Raw genomic sequence first — 18471 nt, 5'->3', positions numbered from 1 at the left:
CAATATCATAACTTTGATTTACTAAACAATTGTTTTTTTAACACAATCACTTAATATAGTACATGTACTTATACTTTTAAATATTTAAATAATAATTAGACAACCTGACTTTTGCTGCTGAGAGTGTGGAGGAGAGAAAAATAGTAATCATAAAACTTGAAAAAAAAAAAACAATCACCAACATGTTTTACTGAACTTTTGATATGTCTTAGTCTTCTAATAAAATTTTCACCTTCAAATTTTATGATTTAACTATGATCAATTTGTAAATCACATCTTTCTGAAAAAAATAAATGCACGAAATTACTACATTAAAATCGCCCTTGTCATGACGTTAGTTGTCAATCAAAGTGTTTTAAGTTACTGTCATAGAGGAAGATTATGTGGTCTTGAACTAAAAAAAATGGAGTTTTGAAGGAGTGAAAACCAAAATAAAGGAGTTTGAAGGGCCCTTCAAAAAACTTTCCTAAATGAAGGAGTATTGGAGGAGTTTTGAAGGAGCGTACGAACCCTGGTTGTAGTTATGTTACGGCTTTGCCCAGTGCATGTGTCGTTCAATCAGCAAACGATAAATTAAAATCATCCGTCACTCAAGATTCTCCCGGCAATCTCAATTGAAATAATTTATTACGTAATAAAATAAACATTGCAGATGGTAAATTTAGAATGGTTTCAAGGAATTTGAATATTTTTTAACCTAAAAGATAAGTAACTTTTTACAACAAAAATAATATGTTAGCTGGTGCAAACAAACGTTCGCGTGAAGTTTGTTCAGAATTTTGTATCAGAAGCTTTTGACCTACACCTTTTTCATTCTAAGCCAATTGGAATATATGGGCTGCCCATAAATTCCAGTTTCAACTCTGCATCTTCTTGTAGCCAGATCAGTTGAATAAGTATCAGAGAACAGAGCCCCCTACTTTCAGGTTGTTGTTTTATCTGGCCAGTTCCCTTTTGGTCCACCACATCAGGTTTTTATAATTGTCTCAAATTCATTCAATGAAGAATCAACCTCTTACTAAGATAATATTTAGTTATTCTATACATTACCATAAATTACAACATGAAATGTTATTATGCTTTGTGAATGTCTTTTAGACTGTGTGTAACATTGTGCGGTTGTATGAACTTCCAACTCTATTATAAAACCGAAAAAAGCTTTAAGCTAAAAATTGTGGGGTTGAAAAGTGTTTAAGTAAACATTCGTAGTAAGGGAATAAAACTCCATTTAACTTAAATGGAATTATGCTGCGTAAGTTAGCATGAATCAAATTTAAAAAAAAAAAAATTATATTTTAAATTGATTATTCGATTTAAGGGATTTTACGACACTTGGTGGCGTAGTGACTGCGTGGCAGAAACTTTTAGAATAAATATTTATAAATATTTTATATACCGAAGTACACACAAACTACAGTAATGTGCAATGTACCTTCCACATTGACTAGACATTTGGTCAGGCTCTAATGTGCTTTTGCACATTTAAGGATTTCTATAAGGTCAATGTCCCTAAATGTGATGACCCCTAAATGTGACAATGCACTTTTACCTAAAATCTTAGAATAAAAATTGCACTCAAATGCGATGTAATGAAACATACGCATTTCGGGAATGAAACCCAAAAACCTCCATCGCATTTGAAGCATTCCTTCAAGGGATTAATTCCCCATAGCACTTCGCATTACCCATTATCCAGTTCCCCCAACGTTCCCTAAATGCGACAAGCTAATGCGCGACAAAGCGATCTCCTTGCTTTTTTATCTTTCAAGGTCAAATAAACTATGCACACAGCACGACCTTGAAGGCATCTTTCATCTCAAGGAAGAAGAAAGGGGAAGAAAATTATCTGTGGGAAATAGTGACGCTCGAAAATATTCGTCCCATTTTGGCATCGTATAACCGTTGGACCCGTTCGGCCACCTAATAGCGACAAATTGGATCCTCTAAATGCGGAGTTGCGGAAAAGCCTTTATTTGACCATACAAAGGGTAAGTAAATGTGTTTTTGTGCCTTTATTTCAATTATTTGTTCTATATAGTGTTAAAAAGGAAGAAAGAAAGAGAGTAATTAAGGATCTCTTGAACCACGTGGTGAATTCGTTACTCGTCACGTGAAAATTAATTTTATGCAAATTTTTCTTATTGTTTTACATTTGCTGCATAGATAATGCTTGAAATTCGGCAAATGTGTGCATTCTTGTAAAAAAAATAAGGGAAATAAAATTATTTTAATGTAATAATGGCATGCTTGTTAACAAAAATAAAAAAAATTTACTTATTTGTTGTTAAGCTAACGTATTTAGGCTCAAAAAATGCTTTTGCTGAATTGAAAAAATACATAAATTTAGCTTTTTAAAAATAATTAAAGAAGTTTGTTTGTAAATTTAATGTAGTTTGTGGTGAATTTCATTACTGGAATTAGCCTTCAATTTTGGTAATGCATTATGGTTTAATTAGTTTCCTGGGTTAAGATATTATAATAAACAGAAATGAATCAATATTGCCCCCCCCCCCCTCCTAAGAGCGATGACGCTTCCTCCTCTCAAAAGTTATTGCCCTAAAACAAGAGCCCCTCCCCCAAAATAAAATGAAAAAAATTCTAAAACACCCTCCAAACAACTTCAATGGCACAGGTCATGAACCTTTCCCCAACAAAATAATCATTTATTCATCCATAGCATTCACAAGGGTGCCCCCCCCCCCCAAGAACACGCCCCCAAAATATTTTTTGTGACAAAAAATATATCCCCCATTCCTTGACACCCCAACTTACAGATGTCCTGCACTGGAAAGACAATGAGATGGGGGGGGGGACAAACTTAATCTCTTTATGCTGGCTGTCTGTGCTTATTTAATCAAGACATGGCATATTTTATCATTCAAAAATCAAAGTAAATACTTAGAAATATGATCAAGAACCCTCTTTATTTCAGGAACAGCTCTTTGTATTGTCTTTGGCATTGAGGAGGGAAGGGGGGAATGCAAGATGTCTTAGCTCAAGCCAAAATTCATTTCTTTTATTCTCCTAAGTAGTGTGACTTTAAATGTAAGAAAATGGGGAAAATACAAAAGTGCCTTCCTCTATTTGCACCAGTCGTAAAAAAAAAAATTTTGAGTTGATAGGATTTCATTACTGATTCCCCCCCCCCCTCCATATTCTTACAGGTAACAATGCATAAAGCATCTTCATCGAAGTCCTACACTGTGGAGGATCTAAAACAAGCAGAAGATGTCAAATGTGGCAGACTTACTCCACAGCAGGCCCATAAGAAATATAATATTCCTCATTCTACCATACATGGCCAAGCTACTGGGTGGAACAAGAGACCTGCTCCAGCAGTTGTAGGGAGAACTAAAGGTCGTCCCACAGCACTGTCACAGGTGAACAAAATTTCAGTTCTCATAATGCGCATCAGGGATGATTGTGTTGAGGCTAATAGTAAATTTTCCAAATTTCAGATTTGAGAAGCAAAAAAAAATATATATCTATTTTTTTTTTAAATTCTCTATCTTTTTATGAAAGTCCTCCTTAAAAGTAACTTGCTTATTTATGTAGACTGGTTATGTCACCTCACATTCTATTTCACTGACAACTTTTCTAAAATAGTAAAATAGAAAATTTAACAACTCATAAAAGCAAACTTTTTTTTTCTGAAACAAATTTTAATCACTTTTAATTTAAAGACTTCTGTAAATAGATCAGAAACAACTATTTTCTTTATGACTCTCATATGAGAAAATGTTAATTTTTTCTTTTTTCTCTGTAGGAGACAGAGGAGACAATTGCAAAAAGTTTGTAAGTAATGAACAAATGGGGATTTGCCCTGAGCAAAGAGCACTTATGTGATGCAGTTCAGCAGTTTGTACTTTAAAATAAACTGTCAACGCCATTTCATGATGGACGTCCTGGGTGGAAATGGGTTCGTGCGTTCATGACAAGAAATAATCTGAAGTTAAAAATCGCGCATGGAAGCAGCAAGGTTCAAACAACAAAGGGACCCTATTGTCATTTATGAATTTTATGACCTATTGGAAGAACACTTCACTGCTGCCGGTGTCTGGAACAAGCCGGACGCAATATACAATTTGGATGAAACTTCGGTTCGCTTTGACCCGAGTAGAACAAAAGTAATTGCTCCAATAGGAGAAAATGCAAAGCGTCAGATATTTGGATCGGGCAGAGAGTCAACTACAGTGTTGGCATGTGTGTCTGCATCGAGAAACATTCTTCCCCCGCACATTTTGTTTGCAGCCAAATCAGTTCAGCAGGCATGGCTTGATGCTGATTTAGAAAAATATCCTCGTACATCTGTTGATATTACAGAAGCAGGATGGATGACACAGGATGCCTTTTTTAAGTGGTTCAAGAATGTTTTCATAGTTGAAGTGACAATTCGTCCTTGCATTTTAATTTTAGATGGACACATCAGTCATATTTCTATGGATGTTGTTACTAAAGCTGTGGAAGAAAACATCATTATCTTAAAACTACCTCCCCATACCACTCACATTTTGCAGCCAATAGATGTTGCTTTTTTCAGATCATTTAAAGCTGCCTGGGAAACTAATATCTCCGAATATGTACGCTCCAGCCATGGTAAACCAATGGACAAATCTCGCTTCATTACTGAAATTGGGAAGGTATGGGGCACACTATCCCCAAATACATGTAAAGCTGGATTTCGAAATACCGGCATCTTCCCTCTAAACAGAATGGCGATTCCCGAATCCCAATTTGATCCCACTGCTTTGAAGCGATACAAAAAATTTCAATTGGAAAAAAGCGAAGCAAATTATTCAAATCGAAGTGGCTCCACATGTGCTCCCACTGTGATTGAGGAGAACCTTGGGAATCCAGTTATTGAAGAAGAAGTCCACCCAGAAGAAGACCATAATATAGGCCAGCTTTCTAATAGCTTGAGTCAAGTAAACGCTCTTGAAACTGAAGCATCTAACCTTTCAATTGTGCAGAACTTGTTTGATCATGCACCAAGTGCTGAATTTATTCCACCCAGTTATTCAACGTGCAACAAATCTGTTCAGACTAACCTTACACTGGACAAAAATATATCTGATGAAGATTTGGCTTTCCTACAAACCATGAATGGATATTTTAAAAGGCTTTGTAGTAATAGAATTGAACAGCATCCTCTACAATCAGTACCACCCTCAATTCAGCAACCTCAAATGTCCCCCCTTCTAGGTTGTTCATTTGAAACTGAATCATCCGAAAGTTGTTTACTAAAAACAACTTCCACATCAACCCCAAATCCTCCAAAGAAGAGAAAGGCTGTTGGGGCAAATTTTGCTGAATGTCTCACAACAGAAGCATACTTGAAGAAAAGAAGAAAATGAAGAAAAAGAACAAAAACAAAAGGAAAAACTAGAAAAACAAAAGGCAAGGAAAGCAAGAACAGCAACAGAAAAACATGAAAGTACGTCAACAAAAGAAAATAAAAAGCCAAAATCTAAAAAAGTGTCAACATCAAAAAAAAATTGTAAAAAGTTAACAAAAAAGATGAAACGGAAACCAGCACGGATGAAGATGCTTTTTCGCTTCATAACAGTGATTCTTCTGTTCATATAGAAGATTGTTCCATGCGCCTATCCACTAGTCCATCCTCACCCCATATGGCTGACACAGTGAACACAGGCAGTGACAATAATGTTCGGGCTGGCTGTTACGTAATAGTAGAGTATGAGGAGGAATTCTTCCCAGGAATAGTCACCAGTATAGTTAATGCAGAAGCAGAAGTAAGCACTATGACGATGAGCGGGCTAAATAGTTGGAAGTGGCCAGAAAGATGCGATAAAGTGTTCTATGAACTTAACAAAATCAAAGAAGTTATTCCACCACCTCAATTGTTAAATTCAAGAAACAACTACAGTGTTCCCGAAATAATTAAATTCCAAAAGTTTAATAAATGAAAATTTGTAAAATAAATATCATTTTAGTTGCAAATAATGGTGTCTTGGTATGCCAGAATTGATTATATTAAGTACAGGCATAAAAATATGATAATGTAACCTTATAAAAAAGTTATTGAGCTGCCTAAACAACATTGTTACATTTAGGCATATTGGATGTCTCATTTAGGTTTTAACTACCCTAAATGTGACAAAACTGACCTAAATGTGATAATGATGTTTTTTCACTCTGTATAGTAGCCAGAAATTCAATTTGCTCAAAACAAATTAGATTAAGAGTAAAGAAAAATTATTTTCAGCCCTTTTCTACTTACGCACCAATAAATAAAAAATGTGGTCGAATATTCCCTAAATGTGACAAACTTATGGGGAATTGTGTCTCATTTAGGCACATTGACCTTAACAGCATTTGTATATGATCTCAACTGGACTTACATCATAAATCGTCATTGTCACTTGGAAACATGGTAGATAAAAAAACATTTTGGTTTTGGCTGAATATCATCCCAACATGTTTGGAGTGCATTAATGGCATCTTGTGAGTGCTGTTTGTATATTTAAAACGCAGTGTTGCTCAACGCATCTTAGAACTATTATTTGTTCATCATTGACTTAAGGATCAAATTATTCTGTCAGACCTACAACAATCACATTATTCATTTGATTACCATTAAGGATAAGTTTTACTCTTATTTCCTCATTCTCATTATTACATTTTAATGTGCAGTTATTGTGTTAGAGTGGAATAAATAGTTTTACAAGATAATAAATCCTAATTTTATGTATTTAACTATATCTAAAAAATATCACCGTAATTAAATTAGTTTTAACTTTTTAGGTAGTTTTCAGCCACCCAAGGTAAATTGGTAATTCTAAGTGCCAATGGTTAGTACAAAAATAAAATCTATGAATTCCTATGCCTGACGCCCCCCCCCCCCTCCCTGAAACCCAAAATGTTTTGTAACGTAAAACAGAAGAAAGTTTTTTTTTTTTTTTTTTTACTTTCTTATTCTAGGAAGGAAAAAACAAAGTTTTTTCTAATTCTTACTAGTGGAACTATTAAACGAGTGAAAATTTGAAGAAAAACAGAATAAACAATCCTAGTTCTCATTAGCTGCAAAGCATACTTGAAATTCAGACACTTATTAGGACTTCCTTCTCTCCAGGGCTGTCCCCTTATCAGTTTGGTAGACTTCCCCTCCTCCCCCCAAAACTCTTATAAAACGTACACTACGCCGATTTCGGGACTCCCCAAGGGCCGGACCCCTAGTTTCCGATTAGGCTAATGTCTGATTACCAAGGTGTGCCTAATTCAGCTCCTTGATTATTGCGTAAAAAATGCAAAAATCAAGATCCTCGCGTTTTTGCAGCATATTTTTCAAGATAAATTTTTGCGAACTAAATTATTTTTGCGTGCATAGCTTTTAAAAGGTTTTGTTTGCCTATTTTTCTTCATATTTTTGTTGTCTCAATTACCACCATGTAAGGTCTCAAAATGCAGATTTTTAAACCTATTTTTCAAATTTTCCCGGGGGGATAAACCTTGGACACCTGAAATAATGGATATTCTACATCCTGCTTAAAAGGCCACTCTCATGTCAACCTTCCCTCTACAGTGTGAAAAACAAATAATAAGATCTAAAAATAAAAACATCGGGGGGAGCATTAAAAAGCGAGACAAAATGTGTATGTGTGTGTGTTAAGGAAATGTGCAAAAAGTGAAACCGGGCCCCTCCCGGAAAAAAAAATCTGGATACGGCCTTGATGAATTCAATGATTTTTCTGAGAATATTTTATGATAAAAAGGACCTCGCAAAAACGCATCGCCAACGCTCTCGCGCCGCCACTGCCTTGCACCGCTCGACTTCTGTTTCTGCAAAAGTGATGGTAAAAAATTTGGTTGACCAAACAGCCACTGTTATCCTGTGGCAATTTTTTTTGCCGATAAAAAATTAAGTTTTACACAGATAGAATTAGGAAGCTACCCACACAATCACAAAAGGCCATAGATAGAAATGGCCAATAAATGCTATATCAGAATTGATTTTCAATTTGAAAAAATACCAAAAAGTGCAGAGTCATCTTAAATGACCTGATCTAGATTCTAATTCATCAAAACTCATAGTTTTAAAATTGATAATGTAATAGAAATAAATATAAATTGTTAAGTTTCAATTTTTCCACCCTTCGACCTTTTTCTTCCCGTAATTTTCTTGTAAATTTGTATTTTTGTTGAAAGAAGGGATGAAAGAGATTTCATTAAATTTTACAGTCACAAAAATAGTCAAATTAAGAACCACAAAATTAATTTTTAAAAAAATATACCTTTCATACTGTCTTCCATCACAGTTAATCTTTTGTAAATAGCCTCAACAGCTCTTGCACTAGAAAAAATTATTCCACTGAAGTCGTTCCAATGCTTAAGAAAAGTTTCTAGCTCCTGCCCATTAACAAAATGAAAAGCCAGTGTTGGAAGGACCACAGATGAAAATCCAGCATTTTTTAAAGCCTGAAAATATTTTATGTCATAAACATACTGTATGTTTGTGAAGAAACATATTTCAAAGATTATACCTTACTGCAGGTTTTAAACAATCTCTTTGCAAGTGGTGCTACACTGATTAAAACAGAAAGAAATTTGGCCCAGATGAAGTTCATTGAAAGGACAAAAATATTAAATCTTATAAATGCTGTACCTTTATTTATTTATATATTAAAGAGGAAAGAGTACAATACTTTACAAAATAACAAAAAATTTATAAATATAAACAAGCTTGTTTTGAAGATGCTTTTTTTTTTTTTTTTGGGCTGAAGACGACTGAAAAATACAAATTTCAAGCACCAAGAACACAGATTTCAATTACCCCAGAAACAAATCTAACAACAGTCTTAAATACTTAGTACAAGGCTGCAGTCTGGGGAAAAATGACTCTTTTATCCAGAAATCAGTCAGACTCTAAACACTGACAGAGCTTAGTACAAGAAATATAATTAATCAATTTTATTCTTAAATTATTTTTCTATTTCAATGAGGGCTATTGTATAAATCGAAAACATTTTGACATTTTTTTGAAGCATTATTTTTGTCAGTGGGCCAAATACCTGGATAGGATAGACAATGTGAAGTATAAATGGTCCGTATGTCCTAGGTATCTGATCCCCTGCCTCACAATTAAAAACTAGTATGTTGTGGCCATCACGAAACTTTCTTCTATATTTTTCCTTTTTCTGATCCCTCCCCATGCTTGACGAGGAAGCAATATTCCTAACAGAAACAAAATTACACATGCAAAAACTTGACGACCATCCCAATGTCTGAATTATTGTAAAAACAAAGCAAAGAGCGAAAATTGAAAGTTATTTTAAAAGCCTTGCTTGAATTAATTACAAATATTTTATTTGTTAACAAACATAAGATGGCAACAGCGGGGCCGGACTGGGTGGTCAAAAGGGCGCGGGAAAGCCAAGTTGAAGGGCGCCAATTTTGCCTCCATAATATCTAAGAACTTAAGAGATAGTGCGGACATTTTAAGGGGATAAAAAATCATTGAGAAATAAATAAAGCCTTTTTTTTGTTACAGAAAATGTCCAAAAGAGAAGTCATATTTTTTGCAAGTTCAAAAATAGGAGAGACCTCCCCCCCCCCCCAAGAGTGTTGGCCCATCCCCTTAAATATTACTGATTACCCTCTAGAAAGAGATCCTCCCTAAAAAAGAGAGGGAATACCCCCTGAAAATTTGAAGAACGCAGGGGGGGGGGATATTTTCTAGTTTCTAAGAATGAGAAGTTTTGCTAAATGTTTCTTAATAGGCACTTCTTCCGAAAATTCACTGCTTGTTCGTCTTTCTTCTGGAGATGCATCATTCACTAGTTCAATAGCATTAGGAGACAACATCTCTTGCCGTGATACATTTTTTGTGTTGTCGATTGAATATTTTTCACTGGTATCTGCTGTCTTTTTAAAACATGATGCTGTCATTTTGTCACATAACTTTGTCGATTCTTTAAGCTGACGAGCTTTTTTCTCCGAGCGATCAATACTCATGCTCAAGTTTTTTTTTTTTTTTTGTATTTTTCCTGCATATCATATGCTAGTTAGTTACTTTCGACAAAATGCTTCTGCAGTTCAAAATTAAAAAGAGATATACATCACATTTGAAACTGTTGTCCGTTTTCAAAGATTGTTTAAAAATATTTTTTTTCACTTTATTAAATGTGCTAAAGTTTAAAACTCAAAAAGAATAAATCAAAAATATCATTTCATTATAGCATTGTTAAAAATCTTTGCATCTCTGCATGGTGCTTTTTTAAAGCATTTTAGTTATGCAATTATTTTGAGAATAGGAGAGAGTGGTAATTAATATCTCGGGTTATGAGGTTAAATAGGTCATTACTAGTTTCTATAAATGTACTTTAAAAAGAAAAAATAGTACGTTTTTGGATGAATAGTAATGCAAGAAAGGCATTCAATCATGAACGGAAAACATGATTTTATAAAGTGGGTAACTCAAGAAATATTATAATTTATCAAAAATGAAAATTAATAAAAAGAGTAATTAAGATGAAGATCTTAGTGCGGATATAACATGAGAAATGACACTTGTGATTAATTAATTTCAGCCCTTAAAAAAAATCGAATTATACTTACTCATTTGCTCTGTACTTAAAATATATATATTTTTTTTTTTTTTTTTTTGCATCTCAAACGTAAAATTTGATACGAATTATGCATTTATAATGAAATTGGCTTATTTGGGTCATTCTCACGAAACATGACAATTTACAGTCTTTGACTCCAAAATCTAATACTATATTTACAAAAAAAAATTTTTTTTGTTTCTTTTAATTAATAGCATTATTGTTAACATTTTAAAATGACTTGGTACTGATATTACCAGTTATTTATATTTTAAAAATTAAATTTCAAAATGTCATTTTCCTGGTATGTCGCAAACAATATTTTCAGTAGTAACTAGCTTCAAAATTCACTATACATTTTTCTCTGTCTAATTTTTTTTATCTCAACTGATGAAAGCACTTCTAAAGAAAATGCAAAAGGTAATATTTAAAAAATAACCATTAAAAATAATGTTTTGTGCCAATAATTTGTTTGTCACATCAAAATAACGTCATTTTCCTGGCCACTTAATTTTAGTTTCCTGTAACCTATACAGATGGCGCTAGCACTTAACATCTTATGTTAAAAGATTGATTGGAATGCCATCTTGTTAGAACATGTCTTCTTGCATGGCTCAAGAGCAAATTTTCTAAAGAAAAATCTATTTAAAGAAATTTTACAAGGTGAGTAGGTTTTTATGCTGTCATTTTCCTGTCTTCTTGAAATCATTAATAACATAAAACTATAAAATTCAGCCTGAGTTATTATTAGAAACCCTGTTGTTTTCAGCACAAAGTAAAAGTGTTAGGCCTAAAAGTTGAAGAAAAGTAATGTGAAATGCAATAAAATAACAAATTGTCATTATCCTGGCTGTCATTTTCCTGGCTTACAAATGCCAGGAAAATGACAAAAACAGAAATCATTTTGTTTCAGATTTTTTAAACTTTACAACACAACAGTGATTATAGGAACAAAACAGTTAGGTGAGGGAATTTGTATATTTGCTTATAATTTTGAGTTGTATGTTTGTTTTTTGAATGTACATCAATCATTTTATTGCTGATAGTAAATATGTGTCCCCAATTGAAGTGTTAATAATTTTGCAATATTTTACTCATATTTCTGATAAAAAGGCTTCAGTTGATAAAAAGCTTTAAATTAGTATGTTTGTACAAAGTCGAGGTAGATAAAATATAAAGAAAAATCTATAAATATCAAGTATATATATAGTTAAATAATTAAATCTTTAAAATCTGCTGTTGAGTAAAGAAATAGAAGACTAATGAAGATGTGAAGTAGAATAGTTTAAAATATTTTTAATTCTAATGTAATAAAAATTTTATAAAACATTTTTAATTTAAATATAATAAAAATTGTAAGATATATTTTTAATAAAATTAAATTTTTAGGTTGTTCCAAAAAATGGGCCCTAAAAAACAGTCAAGGGAAGAAATACTGAGAAAAAAACGAGAAGCTGAAAAGAAATGGTACGAGAAAATTAAAAATGATAGAGAGCTCTGTGAAAAAGAAAAATCTAAAAGAAAATTGAAGTATGCTGAACAGAAAAAAAAGGAGTTGTAAAACCAATTGCAAATATGAGTGAAAGAGAAAAACGAAAGCAGCGTAAGAAGTGGAGAGTAAATACTACTAATTACAGAGCACGCTTGAAAAAGAATGCCTTTTCTGAAAAAGAAAGGACTTCAGATTCTGAGTCCATTGATAGTTTATGTACCCCACATACAGATGAAAGAATATCTTCAGGTAGAAAAAAAGTTCGTAGAGACAGAGCAAAAGCATATCGAGTATTAAAAGAACAATCAATTAAACTGAGAAATGCAGAAAGAAAATACCAGAAATATCGACAGAGGTATAACAGGTTGAAAAACAGTTCCAGCAAGAACAAGGAAGATACTCCTAGGAAAAGAGTGAAAAAAATTATTGGAGGTAGCAGGATTTCACATCAGATAAAACAGAAATTATTATTTGCAGAAACATTATCCTCTCAATTAGAGAAAAATTATAAGAAAATGAAAACTTACAAGGAAAAGCAGTTATTTGATAAAGTTGTAAGAGGCAAAATTCTAAAAAAATATAAAATGCTGAGAGAAAGTAAGATGTTTATGAAGCGCAAAGCTTACTTAGCTAATCGCATAAGGTCAGATTTAATTTATGAAAGAAAAATGAATTTAAAGGGTTTTAAAATTAAAAGTGATGTACAGATTTTTTTGGAAAAAGATGAAAATTCTCGCCTATGCCCCGGAAAAAAAGATACTGTCACTGTTAATAAGATTAAGATGCAAAGAAGACTATTGAGCAGTTCTTTAAAAACTTTACATTCGAAATTTAACAAGGAGCACCCTTACGCAATAAGTTACAGTACTTTTTGCAGATACAAGCCATTCTGGATTCTGCAGCCAAATATCGATGCCCGTAATTGGCATTTGCATTAAATGTGCATTAAATGTGCCCGCTTATGCATTAAATGTGAAAATGTTGATTTATTAGTAAAGAAACTTCATAGTCTCAAAGTAATAAAAGAAAGGAATTGTGATGAAATATTTAATATTATGTGCTGCACAAATGTAACAGAAGATTGCTTTTTCCGAAAGTGCAAAAACTGCGAAAGTCAAGAGTTACAATTTAATATTATTTCTGACGAAATAATATCATATCAACAATGGAACAGGAAACCTGAAAATATTGTAATAGAAGGAAAAGAAAAAAAAAAAATAGTAAAATACAAGAAAGAGACTTTGTCAGATAGAATTGAGAGTGTTACTTTAAAATTAGAAAGTATATTGAAAAATCATCTGAGTCATATTGCCAGAATAAAACATCAATTTCAAATGATCAATAAATTAAAAGAAGAACTTTCTGAAGCATCAATTTTAGTTCACATTGATTTCAGTCAGAACTACAATATCAAGTTTGCATCAGAACCACAGGCAGTAAGTACACTTTGGAGCTTCAAGAACACAATTTACTGTACACACAGGAGTGTTATATCAAAAACCAGCAGAAAAAACCATAAGTTCTTCATTCGCAACTTTATCAGAATCCCTAAGACATGACTCATGTGCTATTTGGGCACATATAAAGAAAATTTTAATCAGTGTTCCAAAAAGAGAGAAGACAAAAGAAGTACATTTTGTGAGTGATTCGCCTTCCACACAATACAGAAATAAAACAAATTTTTATCTTTTGAAATTTTTTTTGCATCAAATTTTGCCCAATGCGTCATCTGCGCATTGGCATTTTACAGAAGCCGGGCATGGAAAGGGTGCACCAGATGGTGTTCGTGCCGTTGTAAAACGTTCTGCTGATAAATATGTAGCTTTTGGTGGAGACATACCAGATATGAACACTTTCATTTCTGTTGTAGAAAAAGAGTGTAATATGATAATTAAAGTAAAAACTTCTGATATAGAAGAAATTGATAAATTCATTGAAGGAAAGAAAATCATTCCTTTTAAGGGATCTATGAATGTACACCAGGTGTTTTGGATAAAGGATTCAACCAGCCTCTTTTTTCGTAAAATGAGCTGTAACTGCCACAGTAACATTAAATGTGATTTTGACATTGGCTTGTTAGACTACTCTGAATATACCATAGTCGGAGTACCAGCTCTTAATTTTGGTAATGCATCATATTCAACTGAGGCAGACACTACTGAAGCTAATGATTCTGAGACAATTCAAATTAATAGTTGGGTGGCAGTTCAATTCGAAGATGAATGGTTTCCAGGAGAAGTTGTTGAAGTTATTAATGATGATATTGTAGTTAATTTCATGGCTCGTGCAGGCAAAAAAAGTGTTAATCATTTTAAGTGGCCAGTAAAGAAAGATTGCGTCAAAATTCCTATGAGTAACATAATTTCAAAAATGTGTGCTCCCTACCCAATCTCTTCCAGACATTTTGCTTTTTCTAAAAGCTTCAAGATTAATAAAATCTTAGAAGAATGATTTGTTTTTATTGTATAATGTTTTTTTGTAAACTATAAAGTAGTCAGATTAAATAGTATTCCATTATTATATGTGTCACTCTAACTTTTATGACATAATTTGTTCAAATTATTCACAATATTTATGTTATGAATTATTTGATGTGTATATATTTTTACAAAGCCATGAGATAAATTTATTTACATAAAACGTTAAATTTTACTTTTCATCTTTAACTTTTTTAAGGCACATGAGCTGAAAATAACTGTTTTCTGGACTTCTTAGTTAATTTTGTCATTTTCCTGGCATCTGTGTCATTTTCCTGGCATTTAAAATTTGGTGAATTTTTACTTCAGTTATTTTCTTCTGCAAATGTCAATAAACTTCACTGCTCTCTGCAAGGTATTAATAAAGGTAACTAAATGAATATACAAAAAAATATATAAGTTATTTTGACGACTTTAAATTTGGAAAAAAAAATTTTTTCAAGATGTCATGTTTCTTGAGAACTACCCATTTATGCAAAACAGGAACTGCTACCATAAAAAATGCTTTTTTGCTTAATATTTGCAATACATAATTTTATAAATCAAACATAAGTAATATCTAGAGTCTTTGAAGTCTATTTTTAAAGTCTGATTTTTTTTTCCAAGTTTGATATTTATTCATTTATTATTAGTATGATTATTGCCATGATAATGTCATAGCAAATATCATGGGTCCAAGTTACAAGAAAATACAACCAATCGATCTCTTAACTCATCCAGTGCACCTGATTGTATCTTTGCAGTACGTAATAAATAATATCATTTTGATGACTGAGAAAAACTTGAAAATTAAATTCTTTGAGAAATCATTTTTTATGTATGTATATGCATTTAAAATTGCTATCATTGCTTGTAACCATTATAAGGAATAAATGAATTAATAAAATAAATTAATTAATAAAACATTTGCAAGAAAACTCAACGATTTTAATTTAGAAGAACAAATAAATTTCTTGACCATCTTGCCTAATTTTTCCCTTGCTTCCTTTCTTAATTTAAGAATTCCTTAATTTTTCGAAGTAAAATAAAAATTACAAGTTTTTTCTTCCTCAGGGTAAGAAAACAGGAGGGTGTTTCGTGATGATAACCCCCCCCCCCCATTCTTAGAACAGGATCTAATTTCTGAAACTTCGTTTCAGAAATTTTCGCTATCCTAAGTGTTATATTTGAAAAGTACATAATAGCAAACGAACATTTTTAAAACGCTTCCACTAGTTTTTTGGCATAGTTGTCTTAAAATTTCGAAAACTTTTTGAGGGTAAAATTTTGTTTTAGAAAACTGACGCGAATTAGAAAGAGCCGTCATGAAATAAACTAATCATATTAAAAAGAGAGGGAGAATGAACAGGGACAGGCTTGATCTTAATCTGTTTTACTATTTAAAATAATAGTTTTCAATTGATAACACAAATCACTTAGATTTTATCTTTCAACTTATCTAAGTACGTGGGGTTTTTTTTAACGATATGAATTGTGGAAAATTTTACAATATTATTTATTTGTCATTTCGCAGCTCATAGATCATATTACAGTTTTTTTTACGAATCATAGATCGTAATTCTATAATCTAAGATTATACGTGAATTGAAATATTTTCGCAAATAAAAAGAAAATGAAAATTGAAACGCGTAACCTACTGTTGAAAAGATCCTTGACTTGATGTATCCAAATTTGTTGCAGCTTCAAAATCACTTGTTTACTAACGCTAAAATCTGATCCAAATGACTCTTCGATTCATGTAAATAACAGCAATCGGACCTCTGCCGTCTAACTGGATAAAATTTATGATAGTTGTCCTTCCTTGTCCAGCAGAAACCCGTTGCCACGAATCCCCAAGCATCGCAAACGCATCTTAAAAGGCGTCATTCAAAGTCATAAAACCATTAAAGGCAACATGTGTGGTCTACATGTATGCTCCTTTTTTGCTACTTATCATAAGATAGTCAAAAGCTCTTGTACAGTAAAAGAATGCTGCGAAAGACCCTCATAAAATGCTTGAATAGTTAGAATCTTAAGTTTTTATTCTGTGAAAGAAAAAGCGCTCTTTATTTTGTAGGCAATCAAGGGCAAAATTTTAAGGGAGAGGGGGCCTCAATAATTTTCCCCATGGTTTAGCAGAATATTTTCCCCACGAAAACCGATTTCAGTTCAAATTAGAGATATTAAAATTTGATTTTTGCAAAGAAAAAAGCACTAAAAGCAAGAAAGTTCTCATTTCTGGGGCAAGGGCGGCAATATATGTTGGATGGGAAGGTATGATAGGAACTAACTCTTGCCCAAACAACGTAATACATTTAGCAGAGTGAAATTGGAGTTCGTGAAACAGTATAATTGAAGACGAATAGCTCATTAAACATCAATTAATTTATTAAAAGATAAAAAACAAAGTATATGGCTTTGACAAAAAGTAAATAAGGATAAGTATATCGTTATTGCAAATACCCCGTTGACCTAGACTAATAAGTATTATCAATTGACCCGACTATCGTTCATGAAGAACGAAGTCTTCAATGGACAAACGTCATACTACTTCAATTAAACAAAAAAAAAGGCTAACAGCCTAAGCTTGCTGAACAGACAGCAAGTTGGCTTTGCCTGACATGAGCCAACGCGTCTAGGCTGTGCAAGAAGTGAGAGAGAGATCAACTGATAACAGCTTTGCTTATATTCAGAATCTCATTAGCATATCTTCACTTCAATGCTACCTGATCGTGATCTTCAGTGGCCAAGCCCGAAGCGTGTGTACGTGACGTCACATGTTCAAGAAGAATCGACGTTAAATTAGTCACGTCATGGGCAACGCCCACTACACGTGCCGTTCTCTATTCCAAGACTAGTTACGTCACGGATTCTAGCGTTCATTAAGGAACAATGATATGAAAACTGCAAATATGTAAAATGTTATCTAACATACAAAATGATAATAAACCTTCACTTAGATTGACATACTATGTCTATCAATATATCATAGGGGGCATGGGGGGCATAAAGGGGTAAGTGGGTGCTAGATCCCCCACTTGCCCCCCTATATGGGCGCTTGTGTAGTCAATATACTCTCCTAATATGTGTATAACTAACTGCAGATAGAAAACGAATAAGGTTTTCGATATTTCTCGCATTAGATTTCTAATATAGTCTTTAGTGACTCTTATTAATATTTGTAATACCAGTAGTGTACCTAGCATGGGTGACACTCGGAGCGGTAATTTGTGATATCCCCCCCCCCCCCCGCCTTTAAAATGAAAAAAAGAAGTTTTTAGATTCTATGTAAAGATGAAAATCTTAAACTTTTCAGAAACAACTGCATTTGTGAAAAACAAAGTGTTTTTAGTGGGATAATATACAGAAGATAAATAAAAACTGACTGCTTTTTATGTAACTTGCCCCAGACGCATGTGGGCGTCGAGAGCTCAAAAAAATAAGGGGATCTATATGAAATTGTTGGCTTCGTAATTACTTTAAACGTATCGCAAACACAGGGAAAGATAATGGGTTTTCAGTTTGTTGGTATAAGAGGTCACTACTATGCCTAAGTATTGACAATATGAACCTAATTCTGAGTATAGTAGTATTAATTCGATGATGTGGGGTGGGAAATACTGGGGTTCGGGCGGTCCTACCCCCTGGAAATTTTTCAAATTAGTACTCTTAAAAATGCATTTCAGCTTCGTATTTTTCAAAAACTTACAATTACACTTTGGGTCTTACCCCCAAGACAGGTCACATCCGGGATGAACAGACCCCCCCCCCCCTTCGCGCCCCTTAGTGACGCCACTAGTAATACTTTTGTGTTTTACTTATTTCCGACATCGTTATGCATTCCTTTTTCAAACTCAAATTTCGTTTCTCTAATAATGATTTGTATTGTTTCATTGATGCAAAATGTATTAGTAATAACCTTTACAAGGACGGGGGGGGGGGGGGTATCGAGCTTCAT

General features: G+C 33.1%; 1 protein-coding gene across 2 annotated transcripts in view; it reads right to left on the bottom strand.

Moving 5' to 3' along the window:
- The window catches only part of LOC129229602 (uroporphyrinogen-III synthase-like), a 59419-nt gene extending 50989 nt beyond the window's left edge, over positions 1–8430 (bottom strand). For both annotated transcript variants that reach the window (XM_054863938.1, XM_054863940.1), the window contains exon 1: positions 8253–8430. In XM_054863938.1, the coding sequence (XP_054719913.1) occupies positions 8253–8271 (19 nt within the window). In that variant the 5' untranslated portion in view covers positions 8272–8430. The remainder of the gene's footprint in view (positions 1–8252) is intronic.
- Between the last annotated feature and the right edge of the window lie 10041 nt (positions 8431–18471).

The sequence above is a fragment of the Uloborus diversus genome, chromosome 9 (genome assembly GCF_026930045.1).
Source record: "Uloborus diversus isolate 005 chromosome 9, Udiv.v.3.1, whole genome shotgun sequence".
Taxonomy (NCBI): Eukaryota; Metazoa; Arthropoda; class Arachnida; order Araneae; family Uloboridae; genus Uloborus; species Uloborus diversus.
The sequence above is the reverse complement of the archived record's forward strand: the minus strand, read 5'-3'. Positions and strand labels throughout refer to the sequence as shown.